General features: G+C 36.8%; 1 protein-coding gene across 1 annotated transcript in view; it reads left to right on the forward strand.

Annotated features, from left to right (window-relative positions):
* The window catches only part of srrm3 (serine/arginine repetitive matrix 3), a 100213-nt gene that overhangs the window by 66240 nt on the left and 8513 nt on the right, over window positions 1-25460 (forward strand). Inside the window, exons 3-10 of the mRNA XM_053485986.1 lie at window positions 1889-1990; window positions 8570-8698; window positions 10830-10907; window positions 12044-12112; window positions 15581-15616; window positions 15753-15803; window positions 16104-16211; window positions 18100-18235. Of these exons, the coding sequence (XP_053341961.1) occupies window positions 1889-1990; window positions 8570-8698; window positions 10830-10907; window positions 12044-12112; window positions 15581-15616; window positions 15753-15803; window positions 16104-16211; window positions 18100-18235 (709 nt within the window). The remainder of the gene's footprint in view (window positions 1-1888; window positions 1991-8569; window positions 8699-10829; window positions 10908-12043; window positions 12113-15580; window positions 15617-15752; window positions 15804-16103; window positions 16212-18099; window positions 18236-25460) is intronic.

A 25460-nucleotide genomic window follows, 5' to 3' on the forward strand; every position in this document is an offset into this window, starting at 1 on the left:
TTGTGAAGAAATCTGGTGTCTGGTTATGTGTCTATATGTTGACATGTGTCATCCTGGCATGTTGAGTTGTGTTTGCTTGTACCTGCCTTACAGCAGAAGAACACTAGGCTTTGTTGCCACAAAGTGTGTTTAAAAAAATGTACAAGCCAAGTTTTATTGCTTTATGGTACGGTCTGGTCATATTGGTTTTACCTCAGCAATGCCACAATATACAGTACACTGGGTTCTTGGGTGTCAGAGTTCTAGGTCAGTTTGGCTGATTTGTAAGAGCTGTAAAACTGTACTTGGTCAAAGAAAGCATGATAGACTTAATGATGATTGTTGCTGATGAATGGTTTCTGTGTTGTGGAATGTTGGAATTAGTAAGGGAATTAGAATAGACTTACAATAGAAACGTATTTAATAGTGATGCACCGGCTATACATTGGTATCAACCAATATTTTTCTTGTCAACTGACATTGGCCTATCAGCAAATGCGATGACATTCAAGGACTACCATGGGTCATATTTGGTCATTTGCATGACAACATGCGCACATATTGGAAAGTGTGATTGTGCGGGAGTATAAGAGAAAGCTCAGTAGAAAAGGATTGATGATATACATCTTGTAAGACATGTTCCATGTGGAATTACTCCAAGCAAGACGTTTATATTTTGTTTGTTTATTTTTGTTGGGCTATGTGGGTACTGAAAAATTCTTTTTATTATATAGGTAGCTGTATTTTTAGCTAAAAAGGCTTATAAAACAGTTATTTCCCACAAAAAAGAGTCTGTGATGTGGTAGAAGATTATGTTAGGTTGTTATATTAAATTTGCGCATCACATATAGTGCGATGAATGGCGTAAAGACAGTTCAGTTATTTTTTTATAATGAAAGCGATCAAAATGAAAAATGAAACATGGACAAAAGAGGCAATAAATAAAAGAAATACTAAAAACATCGATATTGGCTATCGGCCTTATTATATATATATATATATATATATATATATATATATATATATATATATATATATATACAGTATATATACCAACCACCAGCATTATCATCATCATCATCAACATCAACAACAACATCATCCATAGAAAAATTAAGGCAACTCTAAAATACGGCAAGCCATAATTAATGTAGGAAGTAGGTATAAGCAGAAAAAACAGACATACTCTGAACTAAGCTCCCAGAACCTCAGAAATGAATGTTATGTACACATTGCACAAAGGAACATAAGGGGATTAAATAAATCAACAAATCAAAGAGTGATGTAAGCATAGGAGATCATAGGGGAAGGACTAATAATAAGACAAAGGCATAGAAATGCATACCACAAAACTTGCTTAGATGCCAATCATGTCAAAGATAAATCTGGCATATTGTCATATTTATTTGATGATTTATTCCTTAATGGTGCTGCAAGAGCTATTTCCATATCTGTTATTTAATTTGGGTCATTGAACAACCCCTGCATCTCAAGAAATGTAGACATTCTTATGTAATAAATATGTTAGTCCCATTTGATAAGTTGATCTCATTGATTGATGTAGAACTGAAAGTCTCCTGACACTCCCTGACACTTTTGCATGATCTATGACTGACATTCGCTGATCCTGTGACCTGTTTCTTTTGTGTGTATGACATTGCTATTACAGCGCTTGACACACTACATGTACAGTATGTTATGATATTTGACATTTGACTCCTGTCATTGGTACTGACACACCATGTAATTTATTATTCTATAGTTGGGGATACGATAGCGAACGTATAATGGAGATTGTGATATGTGTATGTATGTGTGCGTGTGTGTGTGTGTGTGTGTGTGTGTGTATTTGGAGGAGTTAGAAAGAAAGGGGAAAGTGTTTCACTCAGTGGATGTGTTCTATATGCAGATACTCAGAAGAGGAGATCAGGCAGAAGGTCGGCACATTCCGGCAGATGCTGATGGAGAAAGAGGGAGTCATAACCAGAGAGGGATCTAATCCTAGACCACCGTGAGTCTCATTCTCACACACAAACACACAAATGCTAATTCATTTTACACTTTACCTAAAGCTTAATCTCGCCAGCCGCCATGTCCCCTTTACCTCGCACATTAGTTACAATGATAAAATAATTGTGAATATTTCTTGTACTGAAGGATGGGAATGTGATCAAAGTATGAATACTGTAGATTGCTTAATTCATTGTAGACACACTATGGGTGTAATACAACCTCAAGAAAAAAAAATCCCTGTCATTAATATTAAAGGTACTTTAATCATAGAACCAGTCGGTTGCCATCCGTGCATCTACCTTAAATATGAAATGAAATCTACACCCATCCACTTACACACACACATTTGAAAACAGAAACTCAATGCAACTATTTGCACATTATTCACTCTCAGACCTTATTAAATTGTGGTTCCTGCAGATCTTTAGCTTGGTGCTGTGAGTAGCGCTGTAGTGCTGCTTCTCTCACAATAGCACATAACCATAGTGGTGGCAAACACACACACACACACACACACATACACACACACTTACACGTGAGACCCTGTGTATAACTAATGACAGCACTAACTTGTATTAAGATTGAGACTGGAATATTATATAATATAGTGTATAACAAGGTAATTTCATGTAACACCACTGTACAATTCTTTAATTCTGATTGATTAAGATTCTAGAACAGCTTAATTTACTAACACTGGTGACAGCTCCAGGTCTTATATTATATAGTGACATTTCCTGCAAGGAGAGGTATATTATATATTTAAAGGATTCCTAAGTGTCAGATGTTGATAATAGTCAAAAGGGAAAGCTGTAGTTTAATGTTTTCTTACAGAGGAAAGGAAGAAGAGAGCTATAATGTAAGAAATAACAGAAATTATCACTTGTTCTGCAGATGCGCTACAACATTAACCTTTAACATTCTTCTCAACCGTTTGGTCAAGCACATTGTGAGTCACTATTTCTTAATAAAATACTCGGTTGATTGAGGTCAGAAAAGTGAGGTTAGGAGTTAGGGATAGGGATGGGGTAGAGGTTAGGGTTATAAATAGTATGTTTTTTCTACTGCTTCATTTTATATCACAAATAAAGTGCAGCTAATTCCCAAAAACATTTGCACTCCTCCACCAACATAAATATACAGTAAATTTGAAAATATGTTTATAAGTTTACCTTAAAAGTATCTTTTCAACCATTTGGTTGAAGTGACATTTCAACCATTTCAACCATTTGGAAGAGGCTTAAGATTCTAAGTTGTTAAATGTAACTGGAAATGTACAAGATCTATATTTTCATATTTTCTTAACCTTTAATGTTGTTTTTGTTTCGCACACAAACACATACAGTATGCGCACACACACAATCATCTCACCCTTATAAATCCTCTTCTCTTCATTTGCTGTCTTGGAACCTGAGGTCCTCAGACTGTTGACTTTGCTGTTTGGTGGGTGAAAAATGACGCTCTTGTTAATGCCATGGTGTGGCCTCGGCGATACCACAGCAACCATATATCACAGGAGTGACCGTGGGACAGCAACGTAATAAAATCACATCGCTCACCCACCCAGGCGTATCCTCTCCTTCTCTAACCCCGTGTTCTTTTTATCTAATACCACAGCCTCCATATTGCATGCAGTCTGCTTCACAATGACATTATGAAAATAAATGAAATACAAAATACATACATAAAATAAGTAATATATTTAGTCAGCAATATATTAAGCTTAAGAGTGTCTTTTAAAAGTTGCTTTCCCATAATGTTTTTGAAGGTAATGCGATATTTCTATTTTACTGTATTTCTTTAAAAAATTATTGGCACCCTTTTAACTTACTATTTGGTGCCTGGGGCTTCAAAGGCTCTAACATGTTTATGTTCTATTATATAACACATTTGAAAACTTTTTTTGCTAGGGCCCTACTCCATGAGGAATAATTCAAGCTTCTTTATATTTTTAGGTCTACTGTATATACACTATAGTATGCATACCCATTTCCTATGGGCTAGGATGGCCATTGCAAAGCATTGGTCTTGTGATTGGGTTTATGAACTTCAGCCTTTTTTGTATATTTACATCAGTTTATTGGTTTTGGGTAAAAATATCCCAAATCCATGATGCAATCAATCTTCATAGTAGCTTGCAGTCTTCTTTTATGACCAAATATGGAAATTTTGTGCAGATCTACAAATTGCATTTAGTGGGTTGCTGTGAGGAGGGTTTGTCTTTCATGCAACCCTTTCAGCTTGTTCTTATGAAAATGACAACCAACAACTATTTCACTCTTTTGTGTTGAAAACGCTTTGGTTTGCTTCCAACGTAATATCTACAGTATATTTTAAAGAAACAGGCAATAGGATATTACAAAGGTGATGTGGATGTGTTCAAGTCAAACTGGGACTTTTAATGATCCAAAATAAAAGAACACAGTTATGAGAGTTAAAAAACATATTTAATCCACTGCTACACTAATGCACTCATTCCGGCAAATCACTAGGGCTTATACTACCATGGTAGAAAGTTTTCTCAGTACTCCTGTAGTCCTGATAGGACTGCCTGCTACACGTCTAAAATGTGCAACCATTCATTGTGAATGCTTGTGTGTACAGTTCTCACGGACAGAAGCATCTCTTCTGCAAATTGGTAAAAAGTTATCAATCGATTTTCATGGATCACAGTTTTCTCCTTGCTGAAACGACCTCAGTGGGCTCAGAGCCACCTTGGCAGGGATTGTCATTCACGGACAAACAGCTTTTGTTAAACCGTTAAAACTACGGCTAAGAGGCACATCACAAGTCCCGGGCTGACTTGAACGCCCTTTATACAAACAATATATGCTTTATGGCCAACAGTATGTGGTCATGTCTGTCCCTCTTAGCTGATATAACAGCATCTACATTTCTGCAAAGGCTTTCCACTAGATTCTGGAACACTTCTGCTGGCATGTGCTCATTCAGGTTGGGCACCGATATTATTGAGAATGGCATGTGTTCTAATTCATTCCAAAGCTGTTCACTGAGGTCGAGGTCAGGGCTGACAGCATGACGACACCTTTTCGATTCAGAGTTTGTTTTTTATTCCATCACTAACACACTTGACATGTATTGATAATTTTTATTGTACTTATATTGCTCCATTTAAAACCTGTAAGGATCTAACAAATCACTGTTAAAATGATCTAAGCATTTACATTAAATATTTGTAGTTACAAGTAGGCCTGGTGGTTATTATAAAAGCAAATACAGTATCAGGATTAAAATAAAAAAAATTGTAGTTCCAATAATTCTGGTGCTGAATGTGCTGAAATCCTTAAATACATTAGGTTTTACGAGTTATATATTTAAAACCCTTACGCTGGATATTATTCTAGCGTTTTATCTTCTCGGTCCTAGCTCTGCTGCGTGTGCTTCTCATTTACACTGAAATCCAGAAGAACCAATTTCATGCATAACGACAGCCTAAACTGTAATATATCAAAGTCTAAAGTTACCCATGAGTGATATTTCTGGTGACAGATCTCAGTATTTAAGTGACTTTTGACTAGGCTTATTGCATTATATTGAAATCCATAGCTGAAAAGAGGCACGCTGAGACAAGAGGCATTTCTTTGTGTTGCAGTAAAGCACAGAGCCTCATGCTAACTGAGGTGGTCCTGTTATTCATTGCTTTCAATGCTCTAGGCATCAAAAGCAGACAGAGATGAATATGAAATCGTTCAACCAGAGGGCGACCTGCTACAAAAAAGAAAAAGAATTCTTCATCTTCTAGTGTGACTAGATAGTTTTTACCACATAACCAGAGGATAGACTTTTTTTTAGGAGGTGAGGGTCATTGCAAATGAAGCATTAGCTAGGAAAACCTTGGCAGAATTCAAAACTGACATTCCTGCTTATTATTCAGGCATGCACCTTATAATAATATAATAATATGAACTCTAGTTATTAAATGTTTGCCATTCTAAGAATTGATGTTCCACCAAATCCCAGTGGAAAAGTGAGAAGACAAAAAGGTTACGCCTTTAAGCCTCAAGTTAAGTCCTTGAGCGTCCCTGCAGGCTTGCTGGTTTTAGCATCAAAAGAAATCACAAAGGACTAGCACATGTGTAATTGCAATACTAACACTGCAAAATGACTCTAGTATATGCAAGGGAATAGAAATGCTTAACGCTTTATGCAGGTAGTTGTGTTCCTTCTAATCTTCTTTATGCACAAATCCCATGTGAGTGTGGGTGTATAATAGATGCAGTTTGATATCCGTCACTATCTTACTTGTCATACAAGGAAAACCAAGCATAAGGGGAAATCAAATCTGACAATAACTGATTATAAGAAATAACAAGCAACAATTAGAGATTGCACACAAAGCAAAAGCAGAGTGATATTGAGAGTGTGTTTGCGGAGGAAGAAAAGAAAGGTTGTGTTTTGGGTTATGAGGTTTATTCTTCGTTGCATATGTTTTGATTTGAAATGTCAACCCATTGATAAGATTTTAATCTAGTAGTTCACGCAGTTTTTTAGTCAAACTGAAAGTTTTTCTTTTTTCTTCTTGCTACCGTCCTTGGTAACCTTTTGGGATTCATAGTGCTATGGCTTCACTAAATCTTGCACAAAAAAAAAAAAGCCAAAAAAAACTCGTAAACTCGCTTAATTCGGCTTTACACTGACACAAGTGTTTGAATGGCTATTGGACGTACGCGCAACTTGGCAGGCATTCGATTAAGCTAAGATGCCAAAAATGCTCCATATGCCAATGCAAAATTTCAAATCTTAAGGTGAAAATTTATTTGGGAGGGCATTCGTATGCAGATGTTCCACTGTATTTTAAAGTTGTGATTAATTGTGATTGTGATGATTAATTGTGATTGTGATGATTAATTGTGATTAATCACAGTCTATGTCATGATCATTTTTTTAATCGATTGACAGCACTAGTAAAAAAAAAAAAAAAAGTAAAATCTAAGAATGTATGCATTCTTGTATGTAGCTCAGATGGTTAAGGCTCTGGGTCGTTGATTGGAAAGTTTGAGCCCTGCCACTGCTGGGACGCCATTGTTGAGCCCTTAAGCAAGGCTCTTAACTCTAACTACTCAAATGTACAGTATAACCAGCCATTGAGGTGTTCCAGTCCCAAGTCTGGAAAAATTGGCTGGTTGGTGAGCGGAAGAGAATCCGGTCTAAAACCTGTGCTAGACCTTGCAGATCAAGTAATCCAATACGGTGATCCTTTGAACAAAGCGAGAAAAGCCCAATAAAAAAAAAAGAATGATTGTATTTGTGTGTTTTCTAAATAATTGCGGTTTAAATTAACCAAATTGTATTCTAGCGATTTTTCTGATGGTGTACAATATAAGATCACCGTACATAAATACACAGCTATACAAAAAATAATACACTCTTAGATTTTAATCGACTCCATTCAGCTTTGATTACGGTGCACAATGTGGTCAATTGATGTGTAAAAATGATTTCTCATGCTCCCAGAACCACTTTTTCACAAGCTGTAATATGCCTGTGCCAAGAGATTTAAAAAAAATCTCTAGATGTGATTTAAGTCATCAGCTGAGATAATTTTATTACCATATACAGTATCCATGACGAGCTGCATTTAGGTAAATTACAGAGTGTGATTAATCGGGCACTGGTAGCTCCATTGTAGGTCTTTCGTCTGCAATGCCGAAATGTTTGGGTTCGATTCCCAACCAGTGCTCTCACCACTGAATGCAGTGCCGGTCCCAAACCCAGATAAAATGGGAGGGTTGTGTCAGGATGGGCATCCCGCATAAAACCTGTGCCAAGCTTGTACAGTATGTACGGACCACATAGTCTGCTGTGGCCACCCCTAGTCGGGAGCAGCTGAAAGAACAACGTAGACTGTGATTAATCACAATTTTAAAATATTTAGATTTACTTGTAGTCTAAATGTGCAATGTTGGAATAAAAAAATGCATGACAACCTGGTTAGAGGCAACTTTAAGAATATGCAGTTTTATAATATCTCACACATTTAACAAATGTTAAATTAAAATCCCTTGAATTGTAAATGTCTGTTCCTTATAGCAGTGACCATGTCTATCATCTCCTTTTTAACTGGTTAGAGCAATTGGCCCTCACATTCCTTGGCAAAATGCTTTTGTTCTGTTTTAAAACAACCAGAGTAAATAAGTGCAGTTGCCATTCGTCATCGATTAGATGTGCTGTTACACTCAGGAAGTTATGGTTACTCCACTTACTGGAGACTATCCGACTACCGATGTCCAGTAGTTTCCAGTAAGTGCAATAAAAGTAACTGCTTCATTTTTATAGACTTTTCAGTGTCATACAGCACAGGCATTTGGTAAAAATAGTTTCCCTTGAAGGTAGCACCAGCACACAACTTTTTATCTTTATCTGGAAAGCTTCTTCTTTTTACAATTAAACTTGCTGTTCAGCACACCTGGTGATGTTTTCTGATTCATCTAAGTAACCGCGCTGTGATTGTGGGAAGCCATTAGGGTCAAACATGAAAATATGATTAATTTGCATAAAAAATAATAACACATGAACATTTCCATATTAATCACATGCGTTAATGCGTCTCTCCCAGGGTGACAGTTTTCCCCCCTGATATTGAAGTGGATGCAGAGGGCAGTGGGTACGCTGATGGCTATGAGGATGGCTACGGATGGCATGGAGACTACTACAATCGAGATTCTGTCACCCGTGATGACTATAGGTAACAAGACGTACTCTGGAAGTACATATCTTTTTGGTTCACAGACAGACAGAGTGGGAAAGAGAGAGAGACGGAGAGAAAGTGAAAAGGCAGGAGGGCACATTACATACATCGGTTCTATTCATAATTTTCTATTCAGTGAGAATCAGGCAGCATTCATCTCAGAGTTGCTGAATTATTGAGACCCGATATGCAGGAAAATTATTCCTGTTGCGGCTCATGAGAATATTACATTTACATGACAAAGCCTCAAAAGAAACTGTAGAAATAATTTTTAAAAATGCCTGCTTTGAAAATGAAAAACTATATCGATCAGAAGAATAAAGAATGAAAGAAAAAGTATTGCTAAGCTTTCCATAGTTAGTTAGGTAGTACCCAAACGGTGTTGTACAATATGTCAGACATGTACACTAACAATGGGGATTAGTGTACCTTACTGTGTAGGGCTCTACTGCTGTATTTGATCGTACCATGTACAGTAGTATAATGTAGAAGTGACTGCTGACTTCACAGTCGTCCAGAAGATAATCCTCCCCACCCTTCACAAGGTGGGTACAACACAGATGTACTGAAGAATATTCATGAAAAGCTGACTAGAAATTAAAGGTGTGATAGGAGAAGGTGCACAAACAACAGGGGTTGAGGCATTCTTATGAAGATTGTCAGGCAGTGCCAATTCATGAACTCGGGGAGGCTTTACAGAGAGGCTGGAGTCAGTGCATCAAGAGCCACCAAGCACAGAAAACGGAAAATGGGCTAAAACTGATGCACATTGTCCAGAATTCTCTTTGTAGGTAAAAGTAAATTTAGCATTGTTTTTTGGAAATCAAGGTCTAGAGGATGGAGGAAGAAAGGAAGGCACAGAATCCAAGTTACTTGAAGTCAAGTGTGAAATTCTCACAGTTGCTGATGATTTGGGGAGCCATGTCATTTACTGGTGTTGCTTAACTGTGTTTTATCAAGTCCAACGTCATAAAGACATCTTTTAGGAGATCTTAGGGCATTTAATGCATCCATCTGCTGACAGTCTTCATGGAGATGCTGATTTGCTTTTCCAGCAGGTCTTTCCCACAGTGCCAACATTGCCACTAACTTGATGGCCGACCAAGATATTACTGTGCTTGATTGTCCAGGCAACTCGCATGACCTTAACACACACCCAGTCTATGGGTTATTGTCAAGAGAAAGATGTGAAACACCCAACCCAAAAATACAGACAAGTTTAAGGTTGATATTAAAGCGACCTGGTCTCCGATAATGCCTTGGCCGTGCCACAGACTGAACACCTCCATGCATCTCTGATGCCCCAAGCAAGTATTGAGTGCATAAATGAACATATTATTCAAAAGTTGGGCATTTTTGATTGATCTTAGAAAATATTGTAATATTTTGTGACTGGATGTTTTTTTTTGTCATGGATTTTAAGCTTTAATTTATTTTTAACGTTTTAATGTTATGAAAAACACAAATGTGAATGGCTGTTTTCCTTGTGCCTGAGACTTAGGAAGCATATTTGAAATTGAAGCATGCTCACAGATGCAGACTGACAAAATTCGCTGACTTATTTAACAACCTCAAGCGTTCGCCTCCTCAGAAGTAGGGTTTTTCATCCAGCTGTGTTTATGCATTGTGAATTTGCAAATTGTCAGGCTTTGACAACACTAGCAGAGACGGCTGCGGGTTCATATAAACACTGTGGCTTATTAGCAGAAAAAAAAGGTGCCAAAAATGTCAGGTAGAAAAAAAAGTGGAAAATGTGAAAAGGGCCGAACTTGACAGGCAGGACTTTTTAATAAGAAGCGAACCAGTCCCTAGGGTCAGATTTTTTAAAAGGTTTTTTAGAAAAAGTTCAATAATCAGTCGATGTGAGTACAGTTGATGGAATCACAAGTGATGTAGGAGGTAAGAGTCCCGGTCTCTCCATGATTGTGTTTCCATGTAGTTTTTCACAAAATCAGAATATTTAACAAATCACTGATAAAAACGCACAATGATTTACATCTTTGATTTTTTTTTTTCCAGAATGTGTCCTGACAGGCAGTTTAAACAATGACTACAATTTTTAACCAACAGCATGGCTTCTTGAATTTCATGAATTATTTCTTGTTCTTTCATGTATTTTTATACTCAGAGCCAAAAGAAAGTCCAGCAGCTCTCCTTCTCCTCCACCTAAGAAAAGAAAGAAGAAGAAGGGCAGAAGACACAGTCGGTTGGTTTCTTCACGAAAGCTGCTGTTTTTCGATACATCGATTCCTGATTTCAGAGAAATTATAAATTATTAGTGTATTTCAAGTGAAAAGGCAGAATTGATGGTATTAGATAAATAGAATCATTCAGATATTACTCTCAACCACCAGAGTAATTTTATTATATCTTCTGTAACAGAAATCATCAGACGTTTTGCACTTATATATTTTATTGTAGTCATAATAAAGGTATTATTATTTAAAAAGCTAATTGTTAAAAATAAATAATAATTATAATGTTTATTTATCTAATATTATTTGTAAAACATGACAAATTTCCATAACAATGGAAATCTTTATACATGCTAATTTTTCACCAAGGTTGTCTGAACGTTTCTGAAAAACATTTCTGAGTAGCGCAGTGGTAAAGCACTCGCCCTATTATCCAAAGATAAAATGTTGCTTTTGCATAGTGGAAATGTACAAATCCCTCTTCAAGTGTCTTTAATTTACACGTTTTTGCCCCTGTCCTTTCCTGAGGATGTTTTACTATGTGTTATTTGTAGGGATTTTTTTTTTTTTTAACTATTAACTACATTACTTAAAAACGAAATATAAAATACACAATATCCCAAGATTAAAAAAAAACTTTTCATGAAAGGTGCATATAATTTTTGTACAATGTGAGTATATACATGACATCGCTGTTACCTCGTAGTCTAAAGATTAGGCCGGATTAGATGGGCGTATTAACAAGGCAGGGTTGTGTTTATAATGAAGTGAGTGTTGTGAGTGACGGAATGGTGAGTTATTTGCTGAAGTACTTCTTCAAAATAAGCAAGCAGGAAAATAACAGCGATATACGAAGGTGAAAGAGAACGAGAGAGGATTGTATATTGGCAATCTAAAGCATTGCAGTAAGAGAACGAGCAGAAGTGGCACCAAAGGTACAAGTTACAAGTGAGAGCGTGAAAACATATTTTATAAGATTACACAGAGCAGGAGCAACAACGGCAGGCAATTTAAAAGAGATTTGCCAAGAGTGCAACATTATATATGTGTGTGTGTGTGTGTGCAACTGTGTTGTGGAAATGGTGTTGCGTTTGATTTGTCTTTGTGTCTCATGCCTCTTTCCTGTCTGTCCTAATGTGATGCACAGGGTTGACAGCTCATCTCCTACACGGCGAGGAAAAAGAAAGAAGAGTGGCAAGAAGCACAAGAGAGACAGGTGCGTGTGTTGGTGTGTGTGTGAGTATGTGTGTGTGTGAGAGACCTTACTCTATTACTATAAACTATTTATTTGAAATGATTATTATTCAAAATTCACATTGCAACGCAGGTCACAGTCTCTCACATGAACATGCATGATGATAAATTCTTATAAATATGCTTATAATAATATTATATAATATATATTAACATAAATATTAATAATGTATAGAGAAATAACATTAGATTTTACTCTCAAAATTGTGTTGCGATATTCTGTGCAGTACACAAGTACACAAGTTTGACTTGAATACTCTTTGTATTAAGATTACATTAAAATGATTAGAATTCATTTGAAATAATCTTTTATATTGTGACACGATTTGTCAAAAGAGAAGACGTGGATAAGAAAACAACTCTATAACTGGTAACAGAAACTAACTTCCACTTCATAACCGTAACTGTAAATCGATTATACGTGTCAATTTAAAAAAAACATTTTTGGGGAAAAAGAAAAAAAAACACTTTGATAAATGCTGGAATAGAAAAATTAATTTTCCATTCAGCAATATCCCACTGCAGGCTCTCGAATACACTCTGTTGTGTTTCATTTCTTAGAAATCAAACCAGGGTATGATAAAGTAACCAAGCTAAATATTAATGGAACATCAAACTAAACAACACAGTGCATTATGTTTTTTTTTTCTTGACACTAGGAGATTTTTTTCCCCAGTACCTGCAGTGTATATTTTTTATAAATAATTTCAACTCACCCTGACTTATGATATTATAATAAAATAAAAAAAAGAATACAGAATTCAGCAATTAACTGACATTGTTTAATTAATGTTTTGACAGATACGCTGAAAGTGACAAGGTACAAGCTCAACTGGATAAAATACAATAAAAAAGACATTTTTGTGCAGAATAGTAGGAAAAACTGACAAATAACAGTATTTACATATGCAAATAATTATTTAGTCAATGCAGATGAATTAATTATTATTATTATTATTATTATTATTAATAATAATAATAATAATAATAATATAAAAATCTAATTTGGGTAAATGTAATGAGTCACTTTGACTATTGCTTGGTTACTGGTAGTAAACTGGCCAGACTGGTTTAAGTAGACAGGAGGTCCAAAAAAAAAAAAAAACACTCAGGCTTCACTCTGTCGGTTATGAAGGGGAAACTGAGGCTGCAGGGTTTACAGGGTTTTTGGTGATTTCTTTTTTTTGGTTAGTATTTTTAGTTTTCTTGCTAACAAGAGATCTTCTATATATTCTCCCACTTATACTCTCTCTCTCTGAACTGGTTCACGAAACATGACAACGTAAGACCTTCAAAGTGTCAAAGAAAAATGAGCCTTTCAGCAAATTACCTACAGTCCTTGGTGTCTCCGTCCTTTCTTTAGCAGTCCTTTCGTTCCCTGTCGTGCTCCTCCCCCGCTCCTACTCTGTGTCTGCCTCTCATGCTGCACCGAATCTACTCTGGTCCAATGGCCTTGTCTGGCTGAAAATCCCCCAATCAATTATGGATTGAGAAAGGAAAGGAAAAAAAGAGCAGAGAGGAGAGAGATGAGTCCCTAGGGTCAGATAGCTTCCTCGAGCAGAGAAAATAGAGGAAGGGGTATCTGTGTAAAATGCCGAGCTTTTCATTGCACACACTGCAGCAATGGTTTTATTTAATCGTTTATTATCGTGTTAACACATCGTTTAACATTTTAAAACTTATTTCAAAATTCACAATTTTATGTTTCTTTGATAGTTCATTTATTATTACAGTCCTGAATGACTGCGAACACTGGAAGGGGTTGTAAAATGTTAGAGCAAATTGCAAAACAAGGTCTGAAATCACAAATTTACAAAAGTTACAGTGACATTCTCTCTGACTTTTGTGTTTTGGTCATTAAACGTGAATTTCTGCACGTTTAAAAATTTTCTAGAGAATTGTAAGATTTTATTTGATTGATTTTCAGTTGTGCATTGTTTCATGGCTGAATAAATTGTTTTACTGTTTTATTATTGTATCACATAGTGAATATGTGAACAGTTTGACAGCAGAATGAGATAACTCCATTTATTCTTTTTTCCAACTAAAAAGAAAATTTTTGTGCACGCTCTCTTTGAGTCAGAAGGGTAGTGTGTCACAAATGGCAAAATATTTTTTCAAAATTGTTTTGGTTATATAAGTGTGAGATTTGTGTGATTTTTAAAAAAAGCCATAACTCCATTTCCCATGTTTTTTACGCAATGTTTAAATCATAGTGTCTGCACCAAAGTATCACCCCTAGAGGCAGGAATCGCACCCTTGACCCTAGAGGTGTGAGGCTACAGTGCTAACCGCTAAGGCAACCCATTGCAGGGCCCAATTACACACACTTACACACCCAGTTATACACTATGGCCAATTTTGAAACACCGGTCAGCCTCTACAGCATGTTTTTGGATTGTAGCAGATTACCCATTAATCCATGCACACAGACGAGAGACAAGATCTGAACCCCCAACCATGGAGCTGTAACGTTAACTAGTTTAAGGTAAAGCGCTCGTCCTATCATCTGGTGATTGCTGGTTCGATTCTCGGGTGATGCTGTAGCCTCTCGTAGCCGAGGGCCTGGAGAGAGCTGATTGGTCGAGCTCTCTTAGCAGGGTGCACATAGAGCTCTCGCATTAATCACGGCTTTACAGCCAGTCATGGGTCTCTGTGAGCTCACGCAAGCGGAAGGAGTGCTATCCTCTGAGTGTGTTATGCCGTCCCCAATGGGGCGTGAGCGAGCAGTTACATTATTTGGAGGAAAGCTGACTGACTGGTAGTAATAACCTTAATGTGGGACCTACCTGTGTACACTGGTGGTAGTAGCCTTAATGTGGGAGCCCCCTAGTGACAGGGAGGAATTGGATATGACTAAATTAGGGAGAAAATCTGGGGGGATAGTAAAAAAAAAAAAAGTTTGTGACACATTATAGTGTGTAAAACAAAACTATATATATATATATATATATATATATATATATATATATATATATAGATATAGATATATATATATATAGTAAGAGTTAAATGGTGCCAGACACCATCTCTCCCCCTTTCTCTCTCCATCTCTTTTCTCTCTCTCCCTCCCTCTCTCTTTCTCTCTCTCTCTCTCTCTCTCTCTCTCTCTCAGCAGGAGAGTTTCAGCAATTCGTTCCCACACCCTGTGTCACTTTGACAGCTTCATCTAGCTTCCTCCTTCACTTGCTTCTGCCTCATAAACACACAAAATGATTGTGACCTGCTTGGGCTGCTACAGGCTTATAAACCACACACACACACACACACACACACACTGAATCTCCTGCAATAAATTATGGCAGGAGAGAATTAGTGGCATATACCTACTACAAAAGACGAGAATTTTTTTTTCTGATCCAATGACTTAGACTTATGAGCTGACTTTCTTTTTCATTTCTGTCTTTCTGTCTCTCTCTGTCTCTCCTAGATCCACATCTGGGTCCAGAAGGAAGAGGAGACACAGGTACATGCAAACTCCCATGTGTCCAGACATCATTAACTAATTTGAAATAGTTTGGGAGGGATCTTTAGATTTACTGCATCTGAACTCAATACTCAAGTCATGTTCAAACTGTTGTCATTTCTGTTTTTGTTTCCAGATCAGGCACACCAAAAAACAAACACAAAGACAAAAGTAAACTGAGAAAGAAGTAAGTGTGGGTTTTCCCCCCTCTATTTTCCACATGTATTAATGTGCCGTTTGAGTGACCAGTAGGACGAACAGCCTGAAATGATTCCAATCAATAGAAGGAAAAAATGAAGGTGACCATGAGTTTTGTCAGTTTTGTTCATTAGCTTGCATTAGTGTGTTTGTGTGAATCTTTGTGTACTGTACATGTGTGTGTGTGTGTGTGTGTTTGTGTTCATGCTTTTGCACACTTTCGGGTTTGGTTGCATGTGTTTGTGTGTGTGCGTGTGTGTGTGTGTGTGTGTGTGTGTGTGTGTTCCAGATCTCCAGCAGAGTGTACCAGCAGGAGGCCCCAGCGCAGAGGTAGCTGCTGCAGCTCGCGCAGCGCCTCTGTCTCATCTACAGCCACCATTTCCAGATCCCCCAGCAGGTGATGGCGAGAACACACGCACATTCCTGACCACACCACACACTCCTTTTAACATCGTCCATCTGCTTCTGGTCTCACCTTCACAACATAGGTCCCAGGCAGGGAAATATTTATCCTTTATTATATGTCAGGGTCGTTTTCTCCATGAGTAGAAAAGGCTAAAAGTTTTAAAAGTAAACCTTAAATCTGGTTAGCTAGCACAAAGCAGCATGTTCCTCATAACAGGTTATACAGAATTACATTCAAAATGTCAATCTGGTCATTCGAGGATAAAAACTGACATAGGACCAGTGAGAAACAGGTGCAGGTGATGACAGATGATCAGGCCAGTGATTAGTATACTGGTGATGCTGAATGCTGGATGGTTGGAACAGACGAGAGGGGAAATGAGATTGCTGCTGAAGTTGTTACATAAACAACCATTTATTTATTGTATCTTTAAACATTTTGCAGCTTGTTACATTAAAACCTTTGTTCCCATTTCTTTCATTTAACTAAAATCATTAAATTGCATTTAATATAAAGTGATGAGGAGGTGGCTTAAGACATTTGCACAGTACTGCACTTGATTAAAGTTCTAGTAAAGAAAATAATTTCTCCTTCTTAGATTTGAGATTTGTTTATTTAACATTATGGGAAGAAGTCTCCCGTGTCAACGCTGTGTACAGTACAAAAGGTAAAGCTGCAACCACCAGTAAAAAGTTTTCCTGTAACATAAGACGGATGTATTTTTTTGAAGTGATGGGAAGTTTGAATCATTTTAGTGACTCGGTTCTTTGAATCTCGTTCATCAAAATGAACAAATATTTTTTTGAGTCATTTAGTTAATTTCGTTTTTTTGTTTAATAATAAGTCCTGCTGTAAGATTGTTTTAACTTTCTGGCTGGTGTATTGAGGTGTTGCTTCAGTATTCTTCCTTCTTATTCTGATTCTGTCTATTGTAATGACAGCACACACAACATGATGCTACCACTCCCATGTTTTACAGTTGAATTGGAGACAGTTGAGAAAAAGCCACAGTGCTGAGCATTATGGCCAAAAACTTTAGAAAAAAAATTAATTTTTTTAATCCTAATCTACTGTAGATGCATCTTCCCTTTCAGGCCATGGTGATGTAGGACTCTCTTAATGGTGAGAGTACCTAAACTTTTTCATCAGATTGTTTTTGTTGTCTTGTGCTTCACAAATTTGTTCATCTCTGACAGTTAATTTCTGCCTCATACTTAAACAATGACCGGTCTGTGTGGTGGTAGCTCAGGGCCCAGGTTTAACCCCCAGTACTGTAATCCTTAACCTTCAACTGCTCAGATTTACTGTATGATAAGATAAACATAAGTCACTCTGGATAAGTACAATCTGTCCCAAGACTTTATATTTACATACAAATGTGCGTTCAGATGACAATAGTCCCTTATGGAAATTGCTCTTAAAGGGGTTAGCAGATTTGTGGTGCTGTACAGTTCTTTTTCTAAGGTCTTACCCTTAACACTCAAGCGGCACATAGGGGCACCGGCAACACAGCATTCATAAGTGAACGATTAAAAAAAATAAAAACAACTGCTTATACTGGAGACCTTCCGGTGTGTCGACGGGGGAGGCGTCAGAGTGTTTTAAAGAGTGCATTTGAGTTTTAGATATGTTTCAGGTAAAACATAAAGTTACAGTATGATTACTTTTAAAACATAAAGATTTTAACGCTACCAGCATACGTGAATGCATTACAAAAACGTCCATCTCACCAAATGCTTGTATTATTATATTATATGTATTATGTATTATACTGTACTTTTGGTCTCAACTGTACCTTGTTCATTAAAAGTAACTACAAACCTATTAAGACCCCCAGAGTGCATCTGATTAACGAGAGGATTTTATAATATCTACGCAGGTCCAACCTGAAATACAGGACGGAAAGACAGAAGAGGTCTAGTGCATCTCCATGTCCCAGTCTGGAGAACGGCCACCACAGCGAACGTGTTCGCAACGGCAAACACTCTGGACTAGAGGGCGAGAAAAGCAGCGATGTATGTAGTCTCCTCTATTTTGCCTTTGTGCCCTCCGCCTGCACCATTCACTCGAATTCCCTCATCCAAAATAGTTTCTCTTGCTCTGTCTCTCACTGCCTCATAACTGACCTGACTGTTTGTTCTCACTCTCAGTTTTTTCTTTTTTTTTTTTGGTTAGTTCTTTTTTTTTCTTTCTTTGGTATCTTGCTTTTGCCTGTTTGGCTCTGTTTGATGACTATTTGCATTCCCAGCTGGATTTTGTGCTAGTTGGGTAAGGTTTTTTTTTCTTTTTCAAACAGCAGTTTCTGTTGATAACAAATTAAATGTTTTTAATATTAAAGCATCACAGGTTGCAAATGAACCAAAGAAGGAAACGATCACAGTTGACTTGCTGAGGAATATAAATCACTTTCACTCAAGAATTAAAATTTAAAAACAATTTGACCATTCCTCAGCCTAAACGAAATACGGATGACGATACAAGGGGTGTTCAAGTCAAACCGGGACTTTTGATTGTCCAGAACAACAGAACGCAGTTAGGAGAGTAATAACCCACGTTGTTTCTTTATATAATCCCCTGCTACACTGATGCACTTATCTCAGTGTATTTTTTTTTACTAGTGCTTGGATATCATCAAGGTAGAAAGTTTTTTCAGTATTCCGGAGCCAAGATCTGACTGCCTACTTCACATCTTGAACACTAGCCTTCCAGGAACTCCTTTAATGGACCAAACATGTGCAAACGGCTTGAAGCTAGGTCAGGACTGTACAGGGAATGTGGTAATGACTCCAAACCGAGTTCCTGTAATGTGCAAATGCTTGTGAATGATTGTGTACACAGTTGCCACAGACATATGTGCCTCTCCCGCAAGCTGGTGACAAGTTATCTGTTGATTTTCAAGGATTAGGCTTCCACTCACTGAATGTTTACAGGAATGTGTGCCATGGGCGCCGAGTTACCTCGGCCAGAACTGCCGTTTACGGATGTACCGTCTACTTTGCAGCATTCATATGTTTTACTATGGCTAAGAGTCTCATCACCATACTGTGTTTAAAGTCCCGGTTTGACTTGAACGCCCTTGTATAATAAATTTCAGACACAATTAAGTGCCTTAGCAAAAATCAATTCAATGCCTTATTAAGAAAAAAAGTTTAAACAGGCTGTTAGTTGTGATTTGTAAACCTGATGAGTTTTGATAAAAAGTATTAAAAGCGAGAAAAAAAAGGCCAGTGCATTTATCATTTCAGGTTTCCATTTGACGTTAACAGCTTAAGATTGATTTGCTTTATTTAATTGCTCTCAGTCTGAAATCAAAAGCAAGCAAGTATCTTGTGAGTACAAGTGTGAAAATGATCAGTGTATCGAAAACGTACACCAAAAATATTATTGTGACCATGAACGATACCTGAACTACTAGTCGGAGTTACTCATAGTGACCTGCATGCGTTCTTTGAGAAGGTCTTATGTGCTGTTTTTTTTTTTTACTTGTTTCACTTGCTTGCTTCATTCCTCTTTTCATTTCTGCCTTTATTTAATTTAGGTGGTATCTTCCCACACACAAACTCAATAAATAAATAAATGCACAAACTTTTTTGTCTTGTTTGTGTAAAAAGCACTCATATGCTTTGGAGCAGGACCAAGTAGGTTAAGAGGGTACGTGTATGAGTTTTTTCTTGTCAACACAGTTTGAACGCTCATGTTCTGAGTAACACCGTAGACCCCTTTTCCTCCAGACTGATCACAAACCCGACAGCTGGTGTTTCGAAACGAGCTGCTTTTTACTTGCTTCTTGTGGACTATCACTCTGACCTGCATGTAACCTTCTGGGTGGCAGCGTCACCTCTGATCACTGTTTCTTCTCTGCTTTAGATGAAAAATATATGTATATTTGTATTAATGGGAATGTTCATAAGCTTGTGATTATTTATTATTATTTTTGTTTAAAACTTTTATGCCAACTCGCTGTACATTATACCATGTGGTATCCAGTCAGTTGGTTGAAAGTGATGCAATTGTTAAAGGAAACATTCCAGCATTTTTCAAACTCTATCTGCTACGTCTGTAGTGAGTGTCTTATTAACATGGACCAGAAATGTAATGTTTTTCCTTACTGAGAAAAGAACAGAAAACCTTTTTCCTACAAACACATTTAAGATAGAATGAAATTGAATATCTAATTAACATTTTAAATATGCAACCTTAAGTCCAGGAATACAGTGATAACTCAGCATACAATTTTAATCGAGTAAAATTTAGGTGATTAATTTTAAATTAGGCGAGCTCTTACCCATAGGAAATAAAGTAAATGCAGATAATCCGTTCTAGCCGCCCCAAAATATTACCAGTGTTACCAATTTCCACTCAACACTTTAATATTTTTGCAAATAAAAACTATTTAAATATTTAGAGAAGACATGTAAAAAAAAAAAAGTAGTAAGATATCAAATAAATAGACGTTAAACCTAACTTAACCTTAATTCTTGATTCATCTTAGAACCTCTGCTTAAAAAATGAAACTGAAAGTGTCTCCCTTTTATTCTTGTTACTGTCCTTCCTAACATTCTTGGGACCCATGGTGCTATGCTTTCAATAAAGCGTGCACCAAAAACTCGCTTCGTTTGGCTTTCCACGGGCGCAAACAAGTTTTTGAACGGCCCTCAGATGTGCGTGCAACTTATGCGGCGTTCGGTTTGGCTCAGTTAGTTTGCTCAGGCAAATCTCTTGCAAAATTTCAGTTCTAATCATTAGTTAGGGCATTCGTAAGATCTAAAAATGCAACAAACTTGAGATCAAATCTCAAATCTGAGCGGATGGCATATGTGCTTTAAAGTCTGGTATGTAACTGGCACTGCCTAGAAACTCTGTCCACTTCCTGTCAATCATGGTCCTCAGAACTTGGTAAACGAAACTGTTTTATTAATACAAAATAAAATCTACCAGTATCTATTTATTTTAGCTCACATTAGACAAGTTTAGATTGAATAATTAGTTAATTGCATTTATTTGCAAAGTAACAAAAATTCATACAAAATGAAATAATATGGTATTTTTAATTTAAGCTTGAAAAATAAAAGAAAATAAAAAATCTTGCTTTTTAACAAGGCTTTTAATGTTGAAAATTAACAAGGCTTACAATGAAATGGCAAATTTAACACTTAAGTTAACACTTATAAATTACAAAGTAATTAAATGTGCTGTTTTTTTCTTACTTTCCCCTGCATTGATCAGTGCCAAAGCTGGTAATATTATTACACCCATACTGCATTATCATATCCTACAGTACTGATCAAAAGTTTGGACATGCCTTCCAATTCCATGGTATTTATTGATTAAATTTTTTTTCTACATTGTAAAACAATTCTGGCATTTAGTTTAGTAGAAAATTTCCAATGATGGAAACTTTATAGCACTTCCCAAAGCATCTGCCAAATCCATGTAAATGTAAAGCCTTCATAATGGCTCTAATCTAAGGTGCTGTTTATTAATTTGGTGTTTTCTTTTTTTTAGAGGATGGTAACTCCTCTGCAGCAGAGGTGCAATTTGCAACAGACAGAATATATACACCACTGAAGAATTATGTGCGTTCCTTATATTTATGAAATTTTAACAGCTATGTGTTCTTTTCTCAGTACAGGAAAAGTTAGATTGAAAAGCGCTGGAGTTTTCCTTAAATAGCAGTAACTTAAACGCATTGTAGCTCACAAGAGGTTTTACATTACAAGCTAAAAAATATCATTATTTTTGCAGATCCATTACACATTCTTAATACTAAATTTCCTTCCCCACCAATTGATTTAATGTCCCAGCAACTCCGGAAATGATTTGCGGTTTTCTTTCTGATGTTTCCTACATCTTATACTGTCTAGGAATAAATGGAAAACTTGGAAATAAATAGGACAGCATTTTAGTGAAAGTGTTTCACTAAAGGGACCCAAGCCATTTACAATCATTTACACGCACACACAGATTTTACATCCCAAATGTTCATAACAATTCCCCAAAAATAAATCTTTCACTTTTCTAAAAAAGTGGGCAATTTTTAAAAGCAGACAGGGTTCCACCTGACCAGCGTCTCTGGCGTACTAATATACAGTATTCAAAACAAATTCCGAATATATGACTGGGGTCCCTTTTTTTCAGTGTGCTGAATTTAGTTCTTCATCCTAGCACTCGACACCCCTCTCCACCTCCTCCTATCCATCCGTGGTGTGTGTGGCTCTCTTCTCTGTCGTCCTGACATGCTTTTTGCCCCATCAACCACAGTGTGCATGTTCATTCCCTTCTCCATTCCTTCTCGCAGGATCAGTTTGTACCATGGGTTTGGTTTTTGTCTATTTCGACTCATGATGTAATTTAGATGCCCTAACTTTCTTAACTTTAACATGGTTGTACATTTGTCCGAGCGAATAAGACAGCTATTCATGTCGATTTCTTTTTTCTTCTCTTTTTTGTTGTTGTTTGGGTCAAGGGGATTGGTTCAATTTCCTTCTCATTTATTTGTCAAATTTAATTTTGGCTAACATTTTGGTTGGTTTGGTCTCCTTTTTGAGTTTGTGGACCAAGTAATTAGCTACTGGGATACTAAAAAGAACTCATTGTCTTTTTCCCATTTCGCTGCGGAGAATTTTCCTTTCTCCTTCCCCCTCCTCCTTTTTTCTTCCTTTCTCGTTCTGTCAATATTGCATACGTGTCTCTGATTGAAATGGAAGGTAGGTAATGCTCTGCCTACGCACGTGGTCTCTATGCAGATGAGAATGTGACAAGCACCCTAGCTTGACTGTTTCTCTCTCTTTCTTCTCATTTTATCTATGATATATATTTAAAAAAAAAACTTTGGCGGATAACTTTTCATTGTTTTTTTTTCTTCTTCTGTTTTCCTTTCTTAGTAATATGTTCTCTATGATTTATAAAGGTTCTTTTTCAACATTACAGTTTAGCTTTGCTCTATTTCTGAAGTGGTCAGTACACTGCCCTCCCCTCAAGTCCATTTCTCGTCTCTCTCTCTCTCTCTCTCTCTGTTCTTCTTTTATTTGACTAGAATGCATTCATGTCTGTGCCGCATCCCTTTTGTCTCTTGGTGATTATGGTACATTTGTTTTTATTATTGTTTGACACATTTATTTTCCTTTTCTTTATTGTAGTTCTCAAGCTACAGTACAAAAGTCTAACTTTCGCTACAAAAACACAGAAGTTAATTATATAATTGTGTGTAAATGTTGATTACTCTGTTAATTAGTCCTAAAAGCTTTTACAGCCTAAAAATGTGTGATTTGAGATTACCACCAAATAAAGAGTTCTGCTGCGCTCACACCGGCAGAGATTTTCCACCTTGATCTGCTTGGGTTGCTAGAGGACATTCCTATTTTTTCTGCCCGTTTACACAAGCGAGCTATAGAATGCAAAAAAAGCCCCACAAATAAATAGGAGTTTATTTGCAGGAGTAAAGCAGGAGTTTTTGGTTGTCAAAACGTTACAGGTATTGGGACCCTATTGTTGTTAAGATTACATTAATTAAATGATGCTAGACCAGTGCTGGTGAGATAACGTTAAATGAATGACCCTAACATACAGTAATGTTGCAAATACAAATTAAATGCATCCATGAAATGGAATGCTTATCCAGATGATCATCAGGTTTTATTCCTTCTCTTTCTGCACGAAGCCAAAACCCGGGTCTCGTTGGTGAGTATTTATTGCTAGTCCAACATGGAACCTGCTGCTGATGCTAGTATATGCATGTATACTGCTTTTTCAAATGATGTGTGCGATAAAATAACTTGTCAAGTCAAAAATACTAGACAATTGTCTTCTACCTAGGCATTAAATTGGGATATGGTGGAGAGAGAAAGAGAGAGAACTATAAAGTCAGAATCAGTTCTGTAAAGCAGATGCTCTGCAGTTAGGATGTTGTGGATATACTGTACAGTACTTCAGATATTTAGCAAAGCTTTATGAGGTGCTCCAGCAAGACTTATCACTATCACTAGCATTGCATTTGGGGGTCATGATGCAACGTTGCTAAATTTTTTTTTTTTTAAGAAAATTAAACTAGGAGACAATGCTACAATAATCAAGAGACCTGCCAATACGTGGTGTACAAAAAAAAGTTAATTAGTTGCGACTTCAAGCTGTATTGACCACATGCAATACATTCTTACATTGTGTGAACAGAAGTTCAGCATCATTATTGTAAATAATATTATTCCTATCAGAGGTTTCAACGTATCTGTTTAGGTGGACGCTGATCTAAAAGCAATACGTCAGTATATCACGCTTTTGGACAATGCGCAAAGTAGTTCCGCCCACTGTGAAGCATTAATTTGCTGGAAATATGGTTTTAAACTTAGATGTTAGACTTCCTTAATCTTTTCTCAGAAATCTCACTTCCTGTCTTTTAATTGGTTACAAGAATGCAGTCTCTTCTGTGATTGGTTAGATGCTTTACATGCAGTATATATGAAATGTACGTATGAAATTTTTATGTAACATTAAGGAGCCAATCAGTACTATTTTCTCAGCCAGACATCCAGTGGATGAAAGGTAAGACTGTTGGTAGTGAACTGATTAGGAATTGATCAGTTTAATTAGGACTGGAAGCAAAATGTCCTTTCCAGAAATGTTATGTGGGGCAAACATGTGGAGAGAGAATATATTTATTCCAACAAAAACAGTTAGAGTAAGCGTTTCCATGGCAACTGTTTACCTATTGAACAGATTATCAAAGGTTTACACCACCTTTTCATTTATTCAGATCGGATTGGATCGGGCAAGACTATTCCGACTGAGGTGTGTACTGTACATGCTGCATTTTTATTCCGGTTGGGCTGTTATTCCCATTAGTGAAATATTAGTGTCCAAAAACATTTACCCATTGTGTTAGGGTCATTCATTCAACCTTATACCAAAAAAACACCGTTCAAATTTTTAAAGACAATGTCGTTCCGATGTGTTTTGGCAGAACAATGTCTCAACCTGCTGTAATACGATTCTTATAAGTTATATACTTATACTTATAAGTGTTACGTTTCCTGCTGAGTTCTGGCTAAAAATAAATTAAATGTACAGGAAATACAGTATGAATTTTATTTATAACATGTGCATCCAACGTAGGTCATCACTAGCTACAAATTTTAAGCTCTTTACAATTTCTAACCTTCTTTACTTACCTCAAGTGACTTATCTACAAAACGTAAATGGCAACACATTAAGCCTAAAGGAGCACAGCAATTATCACAGTTGTGC

The sequence above is a fragment of the Clarias gariepinus genome, chromosome 24, assembly GCF_024256425.1.
Source record: "Clarias gariepinus isolate MV-2021 ecotype Netherlands chromosome 24, CGAR_prim_01v2, whole genome shotgun sequence".
In the NCBI taxonomy this organism is placed as follows: Eukaryota; Metazoa; Chordata; class Actinopteri; order Siluriformes; family Clariidae; genus Clarias; species Clarias gariepinus.